Genomic DNA, 19,083 nt, shown 5'->3' on the forward strand with positions numbered 1-19,083 from the left:
TGCTATGAAAAAGGGGCTGGACATGTGTGACAACCCACTGGACAGATTTTTTATACCTGAACTAGGGCCTTAATCAAAACTCTGGAGTTGTGGCATCATTGCAGCATCTACATGTGGTTTCTGAGACCCATCAGCAGGCTTTGGGAAGACAGACGGGCAGATGGATCTGAGGCAAGGTCAAAGGGAGCCATCCATATCCAGCTCCGGTGGCCCGGTGAGGACCAGAGGGGAGGCAGTGGAGAAGGAGGCACACCTCAATTGGTAATTTGCTTCCTCTTCGGTCCCCTTTTTGTCTCTCAATCGCTTACTGAGCACTGTACTAAGAGCTTGGAAGAACATACTGCAATAGAGCGGGTAGAAATGATCCCTGTCCTCAAGGAGCTTACAGTCCAGGAGGAGAGACAGACATTAAAATAAACTACACAAGGAGAAGCAGCAGAATTGGGGGCGGACGAGTATCAGAGTGCTTAGGGGATACCGACCCAAGGGCATAAACAAAGGGAAAGTTGCACAAAACGGAGAGAGAATAGCATTTTATCCTTCTCCTTCCATTCCCTCCTTCTTTTCCTTCTTTCTCCTCCAATTCTTCCTTCCCTGTCCCCGCAAACCCCACCCCCAAGTCTGCCCCCTGCTCAAAATGAATAGTTGATACTCCTTTATGTATGTCTAACTTTTATTCAAACTGGAGACCGTATTTATTTTATTTTCAAAGACCGAAAGTAGTGAACAAAGTCAGTAGATAGGTAGAGTGAACACACTGTTTCAAAGTTAATATGGACACTACATATACATTGGCTTAAATAAGACAGGGTTTAGCAAAAAGTATACTTTCAAAATTATTTATTTAATGACTTACAAGCATAATTTTATAACTAAGGTAGAATACTAGAAACTAAAGTACAACAAATGTAAAGTAACTTTTTTCTAAAATAGTGAATAATTTTGTTCTTAAGAAAAAACTAAGATTTCATTTCAATGAAAGAATGAAAGAGCAAAAGCTGAACTCTGATTCAGCTCTAATTCAAACCTCTCTAATAATGATTCATCTGCAAGCAAATGTGTAGAAGACATAAGTATGAAGAAATGTGAAGCTTATTTTTAAAATTCCCAACTATATATGCCTACCTTAAGATACGAGCAAATAATCTATTTTCATTTGGATTTATCTATTCTATAAAATCTATAACCTAAATTGCCTGACAGTAAACCTCCAAAACAATACCTCTAAAAATCTACTGAAACAAGTTAAGGATCATAATCTCTGGAGATAATTTTAAGTAAACAACTTTTCAGCAGCCTTCATTTTTTTCTTCCTGTCCACTTTAGAAACTGCAGCCCAGCCATCCTCCCTCAGTTTTTTCATCGATCCAAATTTCATTGTAGAACCAGGTGGTTTCACGGAAGACGGAGTGTAAGTCTAAAGACAAAAATTAAATCACATAGGATTTTTATTGGGATTTTTAAGTCTTTTTTCTTCCTTCTGCCTTAAATGCAACTTGAAAGTTACCTTTTGGGCAGCCATGTCAGTTAGGCGAGAAGCTTGTGGATAGTCACTGTAAAGTTTTTTGAATGATTCTTCCTCTGAAACCAGAGTCTTCAGTTGAGAAAACAAAACAAAATTTAAAAAATGAAAAAAAGAGGATTTTTTTTTTGCTAGGATCATAATTCTCTGAAACCAAGATGACTGCCGTATTTGAAACCAATGATTCAGAATGTAAAAATAATGAATCGGGCATTCATATTTGCCCTCATTGCCATGTATTTGTCATCCGTCTTTCCCTTCTGACTGTAATTTTACTATGGGCAGGGAAGATATCTGCTAATCCTGTTGTATTGTACCCTCCCAAACACTTAATACAGTGCTCTGCACATAGTAAGCACTCAATAAGTGACTGCTTGTTTGATAGCTTGATTTGCTCTTCAATCTCACCGCCGACCCCTCGCCTATATCCTGCCTCTGGCCTGGAACACCCTCCCCTTCCATAGCCTTCAGACGATCACTCTCCCCACCTTTAAAGCCTTCTTTAAAATCCCCAACTAAGCCCTCATTTCCTCTTCTCTCATACCTCCTGCAACGCCCTTGCACTTGGATTTGAACCTTTAAATCACCCCACTCTCCTCCCCATATCACTTAATGTACAGACTCGTAATGTGCTTATTTATATGAATAAATGAATGCTCTTCATCCCCCGCTAGACTGTAGGGCACGGAAAGTGTCTACTCTGTTGTATTGTACTCTTCCAAATGATTAGTATAGTGCTCGGCACAGTAGACACTTAATAAATACAATCAATTGATTGATTGATAGGAATTTTTTCCTAAGACTAACCCTTCATATAACCTTGATATTTTCCTCATTACAATATCCTTAATTTGTCTTTCACCTTTGGCATTACTAATTCCAACAACACAGAAATGCTTTAAAAATGCTCCTCAGATAAGAGTACTTCTCAGCCCAACCTTTCTTACTGTGAAATAAGAACAATTAACTCAGCATATTCTTGCAAACGGGATACGAGAGAATGGGAGAGAAGGAGGGAACGTAACCTGCCTGCTCTCTCTGTTCAGCATAAGAAGGAGGTAAGGGAATAAAGACGACATGGGGCTATGAGGTTAAAAAAAAATCGGGTCATAGGAGAATGTAGTTACGAAGGAAGAAATCCAAGAAAACAAACCACAGATACAGATGCGAAGAAGGAAGAAACAAGAAGGAAACCAAAAAGATAAGCTTTCTGGAATGTTTACCCATGATGAAATTATATAGGCAGCCATTTTAGGAAAAAGACCACATTTCCCAAGAGGCTTTGAAGAGCAGCAACTCCTACAATTTCTGTCAACTAAGAATTAACTCAATGAAGTCCAACTGGGGAGATCGGGCAGCATGGTTCCCCCACAAAAAAGGGCTCCATAGCACCTTCCCTCTCCACGGCTCAACTCTGGGCTCTATACAGGACGTGCAGTAGGAGTCCCCCCTGATTTGGCCTACCATTGGGTGACTGACTGTAGGACTGAGTTGATTTTTGCCTCTGCAGGGGCATTTTGTCATCATTCCCTCACTCGGGGTGTGTTAAAGTTGCAGAAGAGTCACAGGTGCAAAGCTCTGTCGCAAGCACCACCAGTCATTTTATCAGGCTGCTGGGATGCATCCACTTCAAGCAAGGTAGACAAAAGGGAGAGGAAGATCACCCATGCAGCCTCCGTGCTCTGAACGGCAGTGTCAGGCAAGGGACCTGGCCCCTTACCCATGGAAACCACTCTGAGGTTCAACTACCCTGAAGTGAAATATTCACGGCTATATATTTTATACGTGGAAGAAATAGAACTCTTCCTCCATCCTCCTGCAGAGGCACTGGCCGTCCCATGAACTTGGAACAGTAAGGAGAGGGGCAGGGGAGCCTGTCACTGCTGCTTTATTCACAAGTGGCTTCACATGTCACAGTGGTTTAAATCGTAATTGTAAAATGGGTCCATATTGTTGCACAAAATAGAAAATTAAAATCTTCATTTTGCTTCCCAAATTATACAGAAAGAATACTGTTTAATTGTGTATTGTCATTTCCCCAAGGTCCCCAGAGAAACTCCAGCGTTTTAGAGCCAGTAAATAGTTCTAGCAGTCTTGGGCCTCGAGCAGCAAATATGACTACATGAAAGAAGGCAATTTCTCAAGTAAAAGCAAAAAAGGTTTCTATGAACATATAAATATGACATAAAATATACATATAATTAATAATATAGGTAACTGACCTATTATACGCATCCAAATTCTTTAAACAATTTTTTTCCATGGCAGTTTGTAACCTACAAAATATTGGAGCATATCGCAACACAAATAGCTTGCAGTACACAAAGGAGGAGGCATGATTCCTTGTACATTTACAGTGGCTTGAATGCGAGCTTGCTTGAGAAGCCATGTAATCAAATATGAGAGGACATGCTTTTTGTTTCTGCCTAAACCACAGGGCAACAAGAAACTTATTACCTCAGGGAGGCACAGTGATAAATGATGATAATGGTATTTGTTAAGCGCTTACTATGTGCCAAGCACATCTTTGAGAACAATATTGCCAAAGGCAGAATTACTGTATTTTGATCTTACAGTTCACTCTAAAGTCCCCATTTTACTTGGACAATTGAGACTGTGTGAAATAAATATCTGTAGCAATATTTGAACATATTCTGCAATTCTACGTTCAGTAGTACTTCAGGCAAATTGGGTTCTAAGGTTAACAGCCAAAATGAAATCATTCTGTGAGCAAGTAAATATTGCAATAAAAATTAAAAGTACAACCCTTATTATTAGTACCATATTTCTTTATCTTACTGGTGCTCATTGTCCCTAAGACAGTTGTAAAGAACCGATAAAAATTTTGTAGGCTAGTCAATTTTTTTGTTAGTCTAAATATTTTTGAAACTTTGCACCAAGAGGAAATGGCAGGTATCTCTTGAAGATTGATAATTCTATTTTTCAGGAATTTACTTAAATTTCATAAATGTATTTATGGAATTATTCATATATGAGAAAAACTATTTATGTGCTGAAAATTTATGGATGAAGCTAAGAGAAATATGTTTCATGCAGGGTTCCCATGGGTGGCAATCAAACAAGGAAGGTAGTCAGAAATATTGAAGCATTTATTGAAAGCCCTGAACTAGGCATTTGGGAAGATAGTTAAAAACCAGTCCTTCCCTTTGAGGTACTTATGGTCTAATGAGAAGGAGTGTAGCCCAGTGGAAAGAGTACAGGCCTAGGGCCTAGGAGAGAGAGGACCTGGGTTCTGATCACAGCTCTGCCACTTGTCTGCTGGGTGATCTTGGGCAAATCACTTAACTTCACTGTGCCTCAGTTCCCTCAACCATAAAGTGAGTATGAAATCTTACTTCATCCTATTTACACTGTGAGCCCCATGTGGGGCAGGGACTGTGTCAATCAATCAATCAAACTCAGCGGAAAGAGCCTGGGCTTGGGAGTCAGAGGTCATGGGTTCTAATTCTGGCTCTGCCACTTGTCAGCTGGGTGACTTTGGGCAAGTCACTTGACCTCTCTGTGCCTCACTTCCCCCATCTGTAAAATGGGGATTAAGACTGTGAGCCCCATGAGGGACAACCTGATTACCTTGTATACCCCCCAGCGTTTAGAACAGTGCTTGGCACATAGAAAGGGCTTAACAAATACCATCATTATTATTATTATATATTGAGCACTTACTATGTGTAGAATATTGTTCTAAGTGCTTGGGGGAGTTTAATACAACAGAGATAGTAGATAGATTCCCTACCCACAACAAGCTTACAGTTTAGGGGGTGAAACGGACATTAACATAAGTTAAATGACATATAGACACGTACACAGTATTGTGGGGCTGTGTCCAATCTGATTATCTTGAATCTACCCCAGCGCTTTGTACAGTGTTTGGTAGATAGTAAGCACTTAACAAGAACTGTAATAATAATAATGATAACAATAACGTACGGAAAGAAAAGTGAGGAAATTAAGCCAGGATCAGAATAGGAGAGAGCAACAAGGAAAAATAGTAGTAAGCGGAGAAGACAAAATAGAAGAAAGAGACAAGAGTAAAGACAAATAGGATGAGGAAAATAAAGAAGAAAAGCTAGCAAGAAGTTTGTGAGGTGAGAGTCCATGCATGAATACCTAAAATCCTGAACTAGGCCCAAGGCCTTTCTCAAATTATCTAGAGTCATCTCTTTTTGTATATTGCTAATAGGGTATTGAGAGCATGAAGAATGAAACCTACCCCTAACCCCAGAACTAAACTTTTTTAGCCATTGATTTCAACCTCTTATTCTACCATTTTTTATCACACACATCACTTGCAATAAGGGAAAAGTGAAGTTGATCCTTCCTTTCTTCCTTCCTTGATCCACATACTGGTGGAAATATTTAAGAGTAGCAATCTGGCCAGTGTGCAAGCAAGCAAGGAGTGCGGAGTGAGGAAAAGGAGAAGCAAGTAACGTATATCGACAATCCACAAATTAGATTATCAATTCTGAAGTAACGAGAGTAAGCTTTGTAAGAACAAGGGTTCACGTACAGATGTTTTCCTTTCCGAACAGTAAGGAAACTGCTACTTCTAGATTTATATACACCAACCAACAAGTTAGACAACAAAAATACAGTCATCAGAGCACTTACCAGAAGGTCGTTATATCCTGAACTATCTGAATGAAGATCAAAATCAAACAGCCTCTTTCTCTTTTTATTTGTTCTGTTTTGGATAGTTGGATTCTTGTATTTTTTCTGTATTTTATCTTCTTTCATTGGAGTCTTCACTGCGTAGGTCTACCCATGAAAAATGAAAGAATAAAGATGAGTTTCAACAAATCTGTAGCATATATCATATGCAACAGAACTGAAACAATTTGGGGGGTCCTGGCAAATTATTCTTATTGTTGCATTTTTATGAAGTAAAAGTTTGAAATCAGTCACTTTTACAAGTTCCAGAGCGCTCGGAAAAAAATTAAGACAACTCTCTCTCTCTAGCTTTGCTTACAGATCCTTTGAAGAATAGAGAGGTGATAAGTCATCAAAAGAGAACAACATAAAAGTCTTCACTATCCAGAGTTAGCAGGTCAGTCAGTTTGAATCTGATTTTATTTATTCTCACTGATTTTATTTATTCTCAATTACAGAAATGCATTTTATAATGTTTAATGTCCTTATGCCTCATTACCACACCACAAACATATACATATATGGATATATGAAGGTCATCATTTCCCTGGCAACCTCAGCAGAGGGTTCTGCTGGCCAGGACATAATCCTCTACCCCGTCCACCCATTACCATTGCACTAACTCCCTATATTGTGGATGGCGGGGCAGAAGGGGCCTCAGTTGCTGCTCTAACTACCAGCTCAAGACCTACTTACCCCTCTTAATACTGTCACTCAATCACTAGATGTTATTTGCCGAGTACCTACTGTTTTCCAATCTCTGGGCTAAGTGCCTGGGAGAATTCAACAGAAGCAGAATGTCATATTCCCTGTACTCAAGGAGCTAACAACATAATGCGATGAGGGGTGGTGGGGAGACAGGCAAAGTATTTACGAAAAAAAACATAGGTGGGAATTATATACAGGTCCTGAGCCTCAAGGGGCTCACAACCCAAGAATGAGAGGGTAGAGGGGGTAGAGGGGAGAGGTTTGGCAACAGATGCATAAGGAAATATGAAACAATAAAACACAAGAACAACGTGAAAGCCAAAGACAATGATAAAGATAGAAAAAGTAGTAAGATACTGTGGCGACAGTAGCAGAGTTTCCGATTTTTTATTACTCAGAGTCCAGCGAGACTGGTGGTAAAGGGGACCAACAGGGGCCATCCAGGTTGCCAGAATACAGTCTCAACCAAAGCCTCCTAATGTCTTTCTCAGAAACCTCCGAAGGCTTCCCATTTCCCTCCAAATAAAGCTGAAAACCCTGGTCATTGCCTTTATGGCACTCATCCAAATCTGTTCTTCCAATCGGCCCTTTTCAGCCACTTGTCCTCGGTCTACACTCTATCCTCCTCCCAAGTAAACCTTCATTATTACTATCCCTCTGTCTCACCTTTCCAACTCTAGACCCTTGCTCAAACTTGCCCCACTACCCAGAACTCCTTTAATCTTCAAGGGTGCCAACTCCTCCAGGAGGTATTCTCTAATTATATTTTATTTTCAGCACTTATGTTCTCCCAGCTAACCACGGCAGTTATGTACATATCAATTTATGTAATGTACTGTTTAAGCAACTATTTATCACATATCCATCTTTCCATTCTCTTTCTATTGTACGTCTCTTTTTCCTCCTAACAAATAATTTTGTGTCTGTCTCCCCAGTTAGACTGTAAGGTCCCTGACAGCAAGGATCCTGTATTTTACTTCTACTGTCCTCTCCCAAGTGCTTATTGCAGGTTTCCGGACCCAGGAGGTGCACAATCAATGCTTTCGATTGACTAATTGGTCAGTACAGCACCGGTTCACTCCCACTACCTAGCGGGTGTTATTTTCCGAGTAGAATCTTAAGGAACTAACCTTCATTGATGGTGAAGACCAAGCATTCTTATTAGACGTTCGAGAAGGTAGAGTTTTCTTTTCTAACTTTCCATAATTAGTTGAATTGAACTTTGGGGAATTTGGGGGGGAAGCAGCTATCGTATTATCAAAGTTCAGGCAATTGGTTTCAGTAGCTTCCAAGACAGATGTCTGTATTTTCTAGAACACATAAAAAGTACTGTGCTCAAGATCACGGAGAAAAATCGAAGAAATCATTTATTTTCTTAAATAAGGAGAGGCAGAATAGTCCAGTGGAATTAATATTAACCTCATCCTTAAATGTCACTTACTAAGTACCTTTGGACAAATCACTTTAACTGCTCTACTCATTACTCGTAAACTACGTTGGAAAGGACTCGATTCCTGACAAGAAAAGTCAGAAAATATGCATGGCCGGCTTCAGGTGGTAAGCAAGAGAGGCAGTGGAGTGGTGAAAATTGAAAATTTGAAAGTGTCCAGTTTCCTTCTTCTCCCCCACTCCCCGTTCCTGCTGGCAATTAGCACAGCTCGGAAGCAGTGCCTATATTAATAAGGACCTCAGAATGGAACACAGTAGCTCTGGAGCAAGATGAAAAATTGTCTAAGTTTGGGCAGACTCGGGCGGATGCCATTATATTAGGCTACATGCCGGGGTGATAAATGCAGCATTCCTTGCATCTGCAGCGGCCGCTCTAGGGATGGCACAGCTTTTTCTTTTTCTGCCTCAGGGTAGCCAAATGTCTGAAACCAGTCTTGAGAGTATGTATTGATGTTTGATATGCTAAGAGCATGTATGTGAGAGGAGAAGCAATATGGCCTAGGAAAAACAGCATAGTCTAGCAATAGAGCATGATCCTGGGAGTCAGAACCTGGCACTCCCATTAGTCTGCTTTAGAATCTTGGGCAAGTTACTTAACTTCTCTGAGCCTCAGTTACCTCATCTTGAAAAACTGGGATTAAGATTGTGAGTCCCACATGAACTGTGTCCAACCTGATGCCTTTGTATCTACCTCAGCCCTTAGAACAGTGCCTGATATATAATAAGTGTTTTAACAAATACTTGTTATTATTATAATTATTACTCCCCAGGAGCAATATGAAAGGAATTATGTGAATATGCAGAGAACATCTGAGTATATGTCCTATATGTCTGAGTTAAACTGATTTTGTGGTGGGAGATTGGCATTGGGATGAATTCACTGAGACAGGCAGTGTATGTGTAGGGGTGTGGGGGTGTTTGTGTTTGTGTATGTTGCAGTAACTATAAAAAAAGGGGGGAAAAAGGACTAAGACAAAATATGTGGTGGAGAACAACAAAACTATAAATAAGGGACAGAAGGCCTCGTGTGTGGCTCCTGGAAGCTAGTTTATGGCTTTGGCTTTTGAACTTCTGAATAGTGTATGTCCCTCAAAGGAACTAAAGGATAATTAATTATAAAGATGCAATTATGAAAATTCAGTAAGCTCTACCTTATTCTTTTGTTCACTGGACAAAAATACATTTTCTTGTATTTCACTTGCCATCTTTTCCTACAGAAAAATTGTGAACATGAATTAAGTTTTCTAATTGGCAAATATCTTTGATGCCATATTTTACCTCATTACATAACTATGAACAATTCCGAATCATCTTCAAAAGCTGGACCTTATTTTCTCCACTATTTCACTCACTTCCTACAAGTCTGACGCTTAGGAATAGTAGCCAAATATCCCATTGTAGGGGTGGGATTATAGTTCAGCAAAATTAGATGATTCCCAGGGGGCACAAGGAATGGCATAGTTTTAATTTTTAAAGTGAGCTTGAAGTAAGCAGATCCTTAATGAATGCAGCATAAATAAGAAATAAGTGGAAATTAAAAATCTGGGATATTCATGCTTTCCAGACATCCCACTGGAGTATAATAATTGTCATGGATTTCCTCACTATGCAAATGTTTCTGAGAAGGGAGACTCAGCATCTGCTTGGAGGCAATCTTTTGGCTTTTGTAGACTGTAAGCTCCTTGTGGGCAGAGAGTGCATTGACCAATTCTGTTGTATTTTCCCAAGTGCTTAATACAGTGCTCTGCACACAGTAAAGGCTTAATAAATACCACTGATTTAAACTACAGCAATACCACTAACTTTACTGAGGACCTGCTGTATACAGAGCACTGTACTAAGCACTTGGGAGAGAGATTAATTAAGATAGAATTACTAGATATAATCCTTCCCTCAAGGAGTTTAAACTGTAATAGAGGGAACTGGAGACATAAAATGGCTATAGCTAAGAGTGAGAAAAAATAGATATGAATACTAGACATAAATGAATACATCAGTAACAAAGAGAAATATCCATGTGGGTCAGGAACTGTGTACTGTCCTACTTGTACATATCCTAGTTCTTTGTACAGTGCTTGGGACATCGTAAATACCAAAATAATACAAGACAGCTGAAGTGGTATGATAGAGAAGGAAGAGGGATAAAATCAGAGGAGAGGAAAATGGAGTTGTCTTTTTATGAAGGCTATGAAAAAGTAGAGGAATGTGATCTGAAGTTGATAGGGAAGGGTGGTCATTCAGATTAATTCATTCTTTCACTCATTACAGTGCAGAGTGCACTATACTATGCATTGGGGAGAGTACAATATAACAATAAACAGACTCATTCCCTGCCCACAATGAGCTCAGGGGAAACAGATATTAATATAAATAAATTACAAATTTGGACATTAGTGTTGTGAGGCTGGAAGCCAGAAAGAACAAAAGGCGCAAGTCAGGGTGATGCAGAGGGAAGTGAGAGAAGAGGAAAGGAGGGCTTAGTCAAGGGAAGGCCTCTTCATTCAACCATATTTATTGAGTGCTTACTGCATGCAGAGCACTGTACTGAGCACTTGCAAAGTACAATTTGCTCTTGGAGGAGATGTGCCCCTAATAAGTCTTTGAAGGGAGGGAGAGTGATTGTCTGCAGGATTTGAGGAGGGAGGACATTCCGAGGCAGAAGCAGGACGTGGGCAAGTGGTCGATGGAGAGACAGATGAGATGGAGGCACAGTGGTAAGACTAGCATGGTAGAGTGAAATGTGCGGGCTGGGTTGTAGTAGGAGAGTAGTGAGATGAGATGACGTAAGAAGGGACAAGCTGATTGAGTGCTTAAAGCCAACAGTGAGGACTCGTTCTTTGATGCGGAGGTGGATGGGCAACCACTGGAGTTTCTTGAAGGATGGGGAGAAAAGTCCTGAGCATTTTTGTAAAAAGTCATCTGGGCAGCAGAGTGAAGTAGGAGAGTGAAACAAGGAGAAACAAAGCTGGGAGGTTAGCAAGGAGGCTGACGCAGTAAACCAGGTGGATAGGATGAGTGATTGTATTAATACAGGTGTGAGGAATGAGTCTGAGGTAGGAGTGTCACAAGGCAGTGAGAGTTAGTAACATGGGAGGAGTAAAGAGTACGAGCTTGGATATTGCAGGAGAAAGAGGAACTAGGTAAGAGGAGTCCAATAGCTATGTTTTTTGTTTTACTCAAAAAGTGATGGGGGTGTACTTTGGATTTTTTCCCTTGGTGTCTGCAGCTTTGTCACTTTTGGTTCTCTGTAAGTACTTTTGGATGAAAAATAATTTTGTAGTAGGCCTAAATAAAAAGAGGATGATGAGAAAGAAGAGAGGCAGGAAAGTGATAGAAGTGAAAAAAGAGAGAGGAAAAATGCTTCCAGGTTTAAGAGAAAGAGAGGAAGCAACAGAAAACTAGCACAGCATTAAAAGCAGTGACTGAAGGAGAAAAAGGTACAGAAGAGAGGCATTAAGGGGACCAAAAAAATCACAGATGCTAACATGGATTTTTTTAAATATTCTTGTTAATGTTGAAATTGGTAGGCATTAATCTGCAAAATTGTCACTCAGTGTTTTGAGTATAAAACAAAAAATTGATCTCTACTTCTTGACTGGGGCAAAAGCAAGATTTATACCCATTTCCAGAAAATATATTCATATCCAACTAAAATATGCTTGTCATAGCATTTTAAAAATACTTTATCAGAGCACTCTACTTCCTCTTCCTGTACCTAAAAAGTGCAATCAAATAAAGCTGACATTTTACACAATGGCCAGTAAAGGACAGCCTTGTTTATAATAATAATAATGTTGGTATTTGTTAAGCGCTTACTATGTGCAGAGCACTGTTCTAAGCGCTGGGGTAGACACAGGGGAATCAGGTTGTCCCACGTGGGGCTCACAGTCTTAATCCCCATTTTACAGATGAGGGAACTGAGGCACAGAGAAGTTAAGTGACTTGCCCACAGTCACACAGCTGACAAGTGGCAGAGCTGGGATTTGAACTCATGAGCCCTGACTCCAAAGCCCATGCTCTTTCCACTGCGCCACGCTGCTTCTCTATCTGGTCTAATGGAAAAAACATGGGGCCTGGGCATCAGAAGAACTGGATTCTAATCCTGACTCTGCTAGTTGTCTGCTGTGTGACCTTGGGCAAGTCAGTTAACTTCCCTATATCTCAACTTCCTCATCTGTAAAGTGGGGATGAAACTGAATGATAAGTATTTGGATCAGCATGATAAACATTTATTCAATAATAGGAGCATGTTTGGATAACATAGAAGCAGTGTGGCTTAGTGGAGAAACACTAGGCCTGAGTAAGGAAAGTCATGGGTTCTAATCCTGGCTCCACGATATGCCTGCTGTGTTACCTTGGGCAAGTCATTTCACTTCTCTAGATCTCAGTTACCTCATCTGTAAAATGGAGTTTAAGAGTGTGAGCTCCTTGTGGGACTGGAACTGTGTCTAACCTGACTAACTTTGTATCTATCCCAGTGCTTAGAACAGTGCTTTGCACATAGAAAGTGCTTAACAAGTACCATTATTATTATAAACAGTGTTCTTTAGTGTTGAAATATATAGTTTGGCTGCACAGATGAGTAATATAATGTGATTTTTCCTCATAAGGTTTTGCAAGAACAGGGAAATATATCTGATATATTGTTGTACTGTATTGTATTTGCTCTCCCAAATGCTTAGTACAGTGCCCTGCACACAGTGAGTGCTCAATAAATACGGTTGATAACACAATCCCTGCATTACAAAGGTCTTCACTGGCTACCTTTTCTCTCCAAATCTCTTCTGTCCATTGGTTTCAAGGCATTACACCAGCTCTCAACAAATTTATCAGCACTCTTCACCTGGAACACCCCAGCTCCCCTTCTTCATTCCTCCCAGACTAACTTTATTACTTCGCTTCATATCTCAAATCTTCCACTGCTGACTCCTTATTCAAGCCCTTCCTCACCCTTCATATCCACAGACTCTCCATATCTTTAAGCTCTCCTGGAAACCCACCTCTTCCAGGAGAGATTTCCCTATTAACCTTCATTTTGTCATGGGTGTCCACCCAAGAGTCCACCATCAGAATTTGTTTATACATCTGTCCCTAGTTATACCATCATCATAGTAGGACCGTACCTGTGTATATACACATGCATACACTTACAGACTAATGTGTACCAGACACTCGGGGGGGACAAAAACCCAATAGACTGACAGATAAATTCACACAGGTTAATATAATAATGTTGGTATTTGTTAAGCGCTTACTATGTGTTAATATATACTAATGGGTTGGAGAAAGAAAGAAAAATCAGGAAAAGGAATGGGGAGAGGAAACCAAGGAATAGTCCACTGAAGATGACTGGGAAGGAGAGGAGATTCTGGGAGAGATAGAAAGGGGACCAGGGGAAAGACCTGAACTCTCACATCTGGGTCACACACAGACCAGGGGAAAAGGACCTTGGCCAGTTATAGAAATGAGGGAGAAGAGTAGGAGTGGGAAGCTGAAGTATGAAACAAGGAAAAGGTGGAGCTGCGAATCCAAGGAGAATTAAAAAGCAGAAAGTAGGGGAGGAAGGAAAGGAATAATAATAATTAGGGGACTGTGTGCCAAGCTCTGGGGTAGATTAAAAGTAATCAGGTTGGACACAGTCCCTGTCCCACATGGGGCTCACAGGAGCACACCCTTCCTCCCCAACATTCATCCACTTAATTCCCCAGCATCTCAGGACTGTGCCAACATTAGAAGGGATGGGGAAGGAGTGTGCACTCTGTAGAATATAGCAGTGTTTACACAGTACCCAAGTCCCCTCTATCTCTTGCTTCTGGAAGGGAATGGACTGGTGAGGAGCTGAGGCAGGGGAGGGGTACAGAGGAGAAAAATCAAGGAAAAGGACACATAGAGGAAATGTTATGAAGGAAAAACTGCCTAGGACATTTGTAAGGGATCAGAGAGGGGAAAACTCAAGATAGGGAGGAGAGGAGATGGTAAAAACATCTATGAACAGACCCAAAGACTGACTGTAAACTCTTATTTTTGGAATTAATTGTCAGATTACTCAGCAGGTTGAGTACCTGACCTTTACTCTTCTTTCCTCCTTTCCCTCCAAATTCCAGCTTCCAACCCACGAAACTATTTCAGAGTGGCTAGGACATATTTTTGGGAATGGGAATTTAGAAATTTCTAAGAATGGTTTTAAAGGCCAAGTTGGAACCTTTTCCCTCCCGCCCTTTATACTATTCTGCAGTAGAAGAATAGGGGAAGAAAAGAATCAAATATACAGTTTGTGCATAAAAATGCTAATTTATACATTAATACCAAATCCTAGATTTGAAATTAACATGTGATATAAACTTACTTTTTCTATTCTTTCCTGTTTATTCTGATTCTTCATGGAGATAAGTTCTTTTTTGAGGTCAGATAACTGAATTTCCTAGGGGGAAAAAGACAAATGTTTCTGAGTCTCACTAAAATGAAAACAAGTGATACAAATTAAATTTGCAGATAAATTTATTTAGATTTTAATTTTATATACCTCTAAATATTAACACTACCAATTTACTACAGTGCAGTTGTTGGGGTGGATCTTGTTCTTTTTAAGAAGTGAGTAAGATTACCCCTCCTTCTTTCACCATTTCTATTTCTTCCACCATTCTTCTCTTCCTTGTTCTCCAGTAAATGTCCCAATTGGCTCACTTGCTTTTCTCAATACAAAATCATAATACACATTTGAACACAGGGGCTCAAGCACTGAGGCTGAGGTTCACCACTTGAACACAGAGGCTTGTGTTGACAATGCAGAGATGGGCTTTAAAGGAAGCAGGGCAGCAGTAGACAATTTAACAGTAGTTAGGGAAAGCAGAAAAGGAGAACAGAGAGTAATAAAGGAAAAGAGAGAAAAATGAACACAAATTCGAAGCCAAAAAAGAAAAAAAAGTCAAGACTGAGAGAGGAAGAGGAAGAGAGAGAGACAATACTGACAGCTCAGTACAATTGATATAAAATCCCCCGGGTGTTTAAGAGAATGAGAATAGAAAGAAAGAGTAAGGAAGAGGTGCTGGGCCAAACATGACAAAAACTACAGTAGTCAATTTAATACTGGGTGTTTTTTAGGTTTTTTAAGGTCATCTGGTCATATGTCCTAAGGCCTCATAGGGAAATAATACTGCACTTTAAAAAAATTTAAAAAGAAAGGAGATCATCTAATCTGCTCAGATCAAGGTCAGTCACCAGCACTCTCAGCAGCTGGTTGCCCCTTCACATGCAGTCCGGAAAATCTTCTCTGGCAGACCATGAGCAATACTCCTTGAGGGAAGGGACCCAGCCTAGAAACTGTATTTTATTGTATTCTCCCAAACTCTTAGTTCAGTGCTCTGAACACAGTAAACACTCGATAGCTACCATTGATTAACTGACCAGAGGGCAAACAGGAAAAAAGAGAGAAAAAGCAGCTTGGTAAAGGTGACCACTGCCTGACTGACTGAGAAAAGTTGTCAACTGTACCAGGAAGAGAGGAGAGAAGTATTGGTCGATGAATGCACTAACTAATTTTAACTCACTCTAGCCTGAGCTGTAATTCCAACGTGTGCAGAGTTAAAACAGCTCTTAGGACATACACAGACAGAGCATGCAGTGGGTTGGTCTTGCACGTCATGATTTGCAGGTTGTAACTCACTATGCTGGTCTCCACTGACCTCCTTATAATAAAGCCTAAATATTTTTCCTCTATCCTCAATAGGTTGCTTTTTCTATCTGAGATCACTTTCACTTCTGTCTTTTCCGATTTGAACTCTATAATTGTCATTTTCTGGTTCTCCCAACTTTTTTACTGCTCTTTCCACATCTTTCATGTGATTCCTCTTGTCATCCTTTCCATTCTCTACGGGCATCTCTCTGAAATATTCTCAATTGGTGTGGACCACAGCCCCTCTCAGTGAACTCCAATAATAACATTTTTAACGGCAAAGAAGGGAAGGCATACGACTAGAATAGAACTCTTTCACGTTAAATTATTTCTAAAAATGAAGAACTCTTCTGAGTATTGCTTATTATACTTAGCTCACCAAAGCATGTTTCACTGATGACAGCTCTTTTTCTCTTTTCAAATGCAGTCTTAATTCTTTGTCCCTTTCTTCAATAGTCTTATCATATTGAAGCTGTAAGGAACAAGCAAAGACTTAGGCAGAACTACTCTAAATACTTATCGATAAGGATAACATTATAGAAGAATTGCCTTTGGTTTCAGTTTTCACCTCCATTTTTTATTTCGAAGACCAACTCTAAAAAATGAATCATTTGACCTTTACTAAACTCCATCAACTTAAAGACGGAATAGTTCCTTTCTGTAGGATAAAAAATGTCAGTTTATGAGTTGAATGGACAATTGCACACAAAAGAACTTGGATACGGATAACAAAACTAGAGCCCTTCAAGGGCTCTGATCAGTTTACGTGTCATAAGCCTGATGGGTTTGGAGGCAAAATGGAGTGGGAAAGAAAGAAAAAAAAAGACAAGTAATGGCCAATCCCAGAATGAAGTCCCAAATCCAAATCAGCCGCCACCAAAATTCAGACTGACCTTTGGCCAGATATGTGTGACTCCTTTAAGATAAGCAGAGTATTTAACTAGAACCTTTGAAATGTTGAAAATACTGCAGTACGTTGAGACACAAAGCCTCATGCACCTTACATCTCCAGTTGAAACTTGTCATAATTCTGATTTTTGAGGGGATGTTGGTCTGGGGGTAAAATGCAGAAAGTTAAAGGAACCTTTACCCACTCAGATGATCTGTAAATGGGCTGCATCCATCAATATTAAAACAGTCAGGTCCACCTTAGGCTAATTTTTTAAAATTTGACAGGATTCAGACCAGCCAGATATACCATGATGAGTGTAACCTGGTTATGAAATTTATGTCTGTCTTGAGCTGTAGATTAAGCTCTCTAATAGAACAAGGTTTAAATGAGATCATTTTCCAGGTAGACTATATAAGGAACAGTATCTAGGTGCTAAACATTTTGGTCTTTATTTACTGCACAAAATTACCAGAATAAACCAAATCTCTGACATATGATAAATAGAGGTTTCAAGGGACTTGATTAAAAACTCTGTCAAACCCCATTTTAGACCCTGGCTCAAAATGATTGATACTTGCAACTTTTAAAACTAAGGTATATTTATTAATAATTCATCGATCAATCAAATTTATTAAGCACTTACTGTGTGCAGAGCACCATACTAAGTGCTTGGGAGAGTACAATATAACAGAGTTGGTACACACATTTCCTGCCCTCCTCGAATAATTGTAGTATTTGTTAAACTCTTCTTATGTGTCAAGTACTGTTCTAAGCACTGGAGCAGACACAATATAAGCAGATTAGACCCAGCCCCTGTCCTACCTGGGTTCACTGCTAAGAAAGAGGGAGAACAGATACTGTATCCTCATTTTACAGGTGAGGCAACTGAGGCACAGAGAAGTGACTTGCCTAAGGTCACAAAGCAGGCAAGTGGCAAAGCCAGGATTAGAACCCAGGTCCTCTAACTCCCAAGCCCATGTTCTTTCCACTAGGTCATGCTGAATAATTATAATAACATTCAGTGCTTACTATATGCCAGGCATAGTACTAAGCGCTGGATGGGATTACAACCAATTCAGGTTGGACACAGTCCCTGTCTCACATTGGGCTCAGATTTAATCCCCATTTTACAGATGAAGTAACTGAGGCACAGAGAAGTGAAGTGACTTGCCCAAAGTCACTCAGCAGATAAGTGGCCGATCTTGAATTAGAACCCATGACCTTGTGACTCCTAGGCCCATGCTCTATCCACTAGGCCACGATGCTTCTCACTGCTTCTACCCTCTACCACCTGGGAGGTAACTATCTTTACATCCTTCTACACTAGAGAGGGAGAGTGAGATTTTCTTGTAAGTCACTTTACAGATGATCCCTTATAGAATTTAAAAAAAAAAAGTTGCCTCAATGACCAGAGGGAATGATTAAGTCAAAAAATCCCAGAAGATTCCTATTCAACCGGAATTGCTTTGCCAGGATGGAAAGTAATGAGAGTTTTCTGCTGCCACTATGTTTGCCTGTATTGAAATGCTTTAATGTCCTTATTCTTCATTATTATAAGCCTAAAAAAAAATCCACTTACCTTATGCTTCTCCATAAGTGCTATGACTTCAGTTATCTTATGCTGGCATCGTAAATCAGTTTCTTTCTGCATTTTTACTCCTTCATCAACCATTGCCTTCACTTTTTCGAACTTGAATTATAAAGTAATTTTTAGTATTTGTAAGCATCCATCAATTTATTGAGGGCTGAAGAGCACTGTACCAAGTGCTCTTAGTATAATTAGGACATTATAGTATACTAAGGTAGTATATTAGCATATTGAAAAAGTACATTACAACAGACTTGGTAGTCACGAATGTAGACTGCAAGTTCCTTGTAGGCAGGGATTGTGTTTACCAACTCGGTTGTATTGTACTCTCCTAAATTCTTAGCAGTAAACTAAGTGCTCTGCACACGGTAAGTGTTCCATAAGTATGATCGATTGATACAGAAAGCTTACAGTCTACCAGACAAATTACATTTGAATAAAGCCATATCATTGCATAGACTGCTTCATGTTCATATTCCTCTCACTGGTAACTCACTTCCCCTTTTAAAGCGGGAAAGTGACATAACCACCCAGATACCCTCCATTCACGCATCCTACCTTATCTTCCAGTTGAGAGTGGAACT

At 39.9% G+C, this 19,083-nt stretch overlaps 1 protein-coding gene across 1 annotated transcript in view; it reads right to left on the reverse strand.

Annotated features, from left to right (window-relative positions):
• Positions 1 to 655: 655 nt before the first annotated feature.
• Positions 656 to 19,083, reverse strand: part of SYCP1 (synaptonemal complex protein 1) — a 66,322-nt gene continuing 47,894 nt past the window's right edge. The window contains exons 23-30 of the mRNA XM_016228058.3: positions 18,491 to 18,601; positions 16,399 to 16,491; positions 14,694 to 14,768; positions 9,499 to 9,558; positions 8,029 to 8,208; positions 6,152 to 6,298; positions 1,508 to 1,594; positions 656 to 1,417 (exon numbers count right to left, since the gene is read on the reverse strand). Coding sequence (XP_016083544.2) covers positions 1,274 to 1,417; positions 1,508 to 1,594; positions 6,152 to 6,298; positions 8,029 to 8,208; positions 9,499 to 9,558; positions 14,694 to 14,768; positions 16,399 to 16,491; positions 18,491 to 18,601 — 897 coding nt within the window. The 3' untranslated portion in view covers positions 656 to 1,273. The remainder of the gene's footprint in view (positions 1,418 to 1,507; positions 1,595 to 6,151; positions 6,299 to 8,028; positions 8,209 to 9,498; positions 9,559 to 14,693; positions 14,769 to 16,398; positions 16,492 to 18,490; positions 18,602 to 19,083) is intronic.

The sequence above is a fragment of the Ornithorhynchus anatinus genome, chromosome 7, assembly GCF_004115215.2.
Source record: "Ornithorhynchus anatinus isolate Pmale09 chromosome 7, mOrnAna1.pri.v4, whole genome shotgun sequence".
In the NCBI taxonomy this organism is placed as follows: Eukaryota; Metazoa; Chordata; class Mammalia; order Monotremata; family Ornithorhynchidae; genus Ornithorhynchus; species Ornithorhynchus anatinus.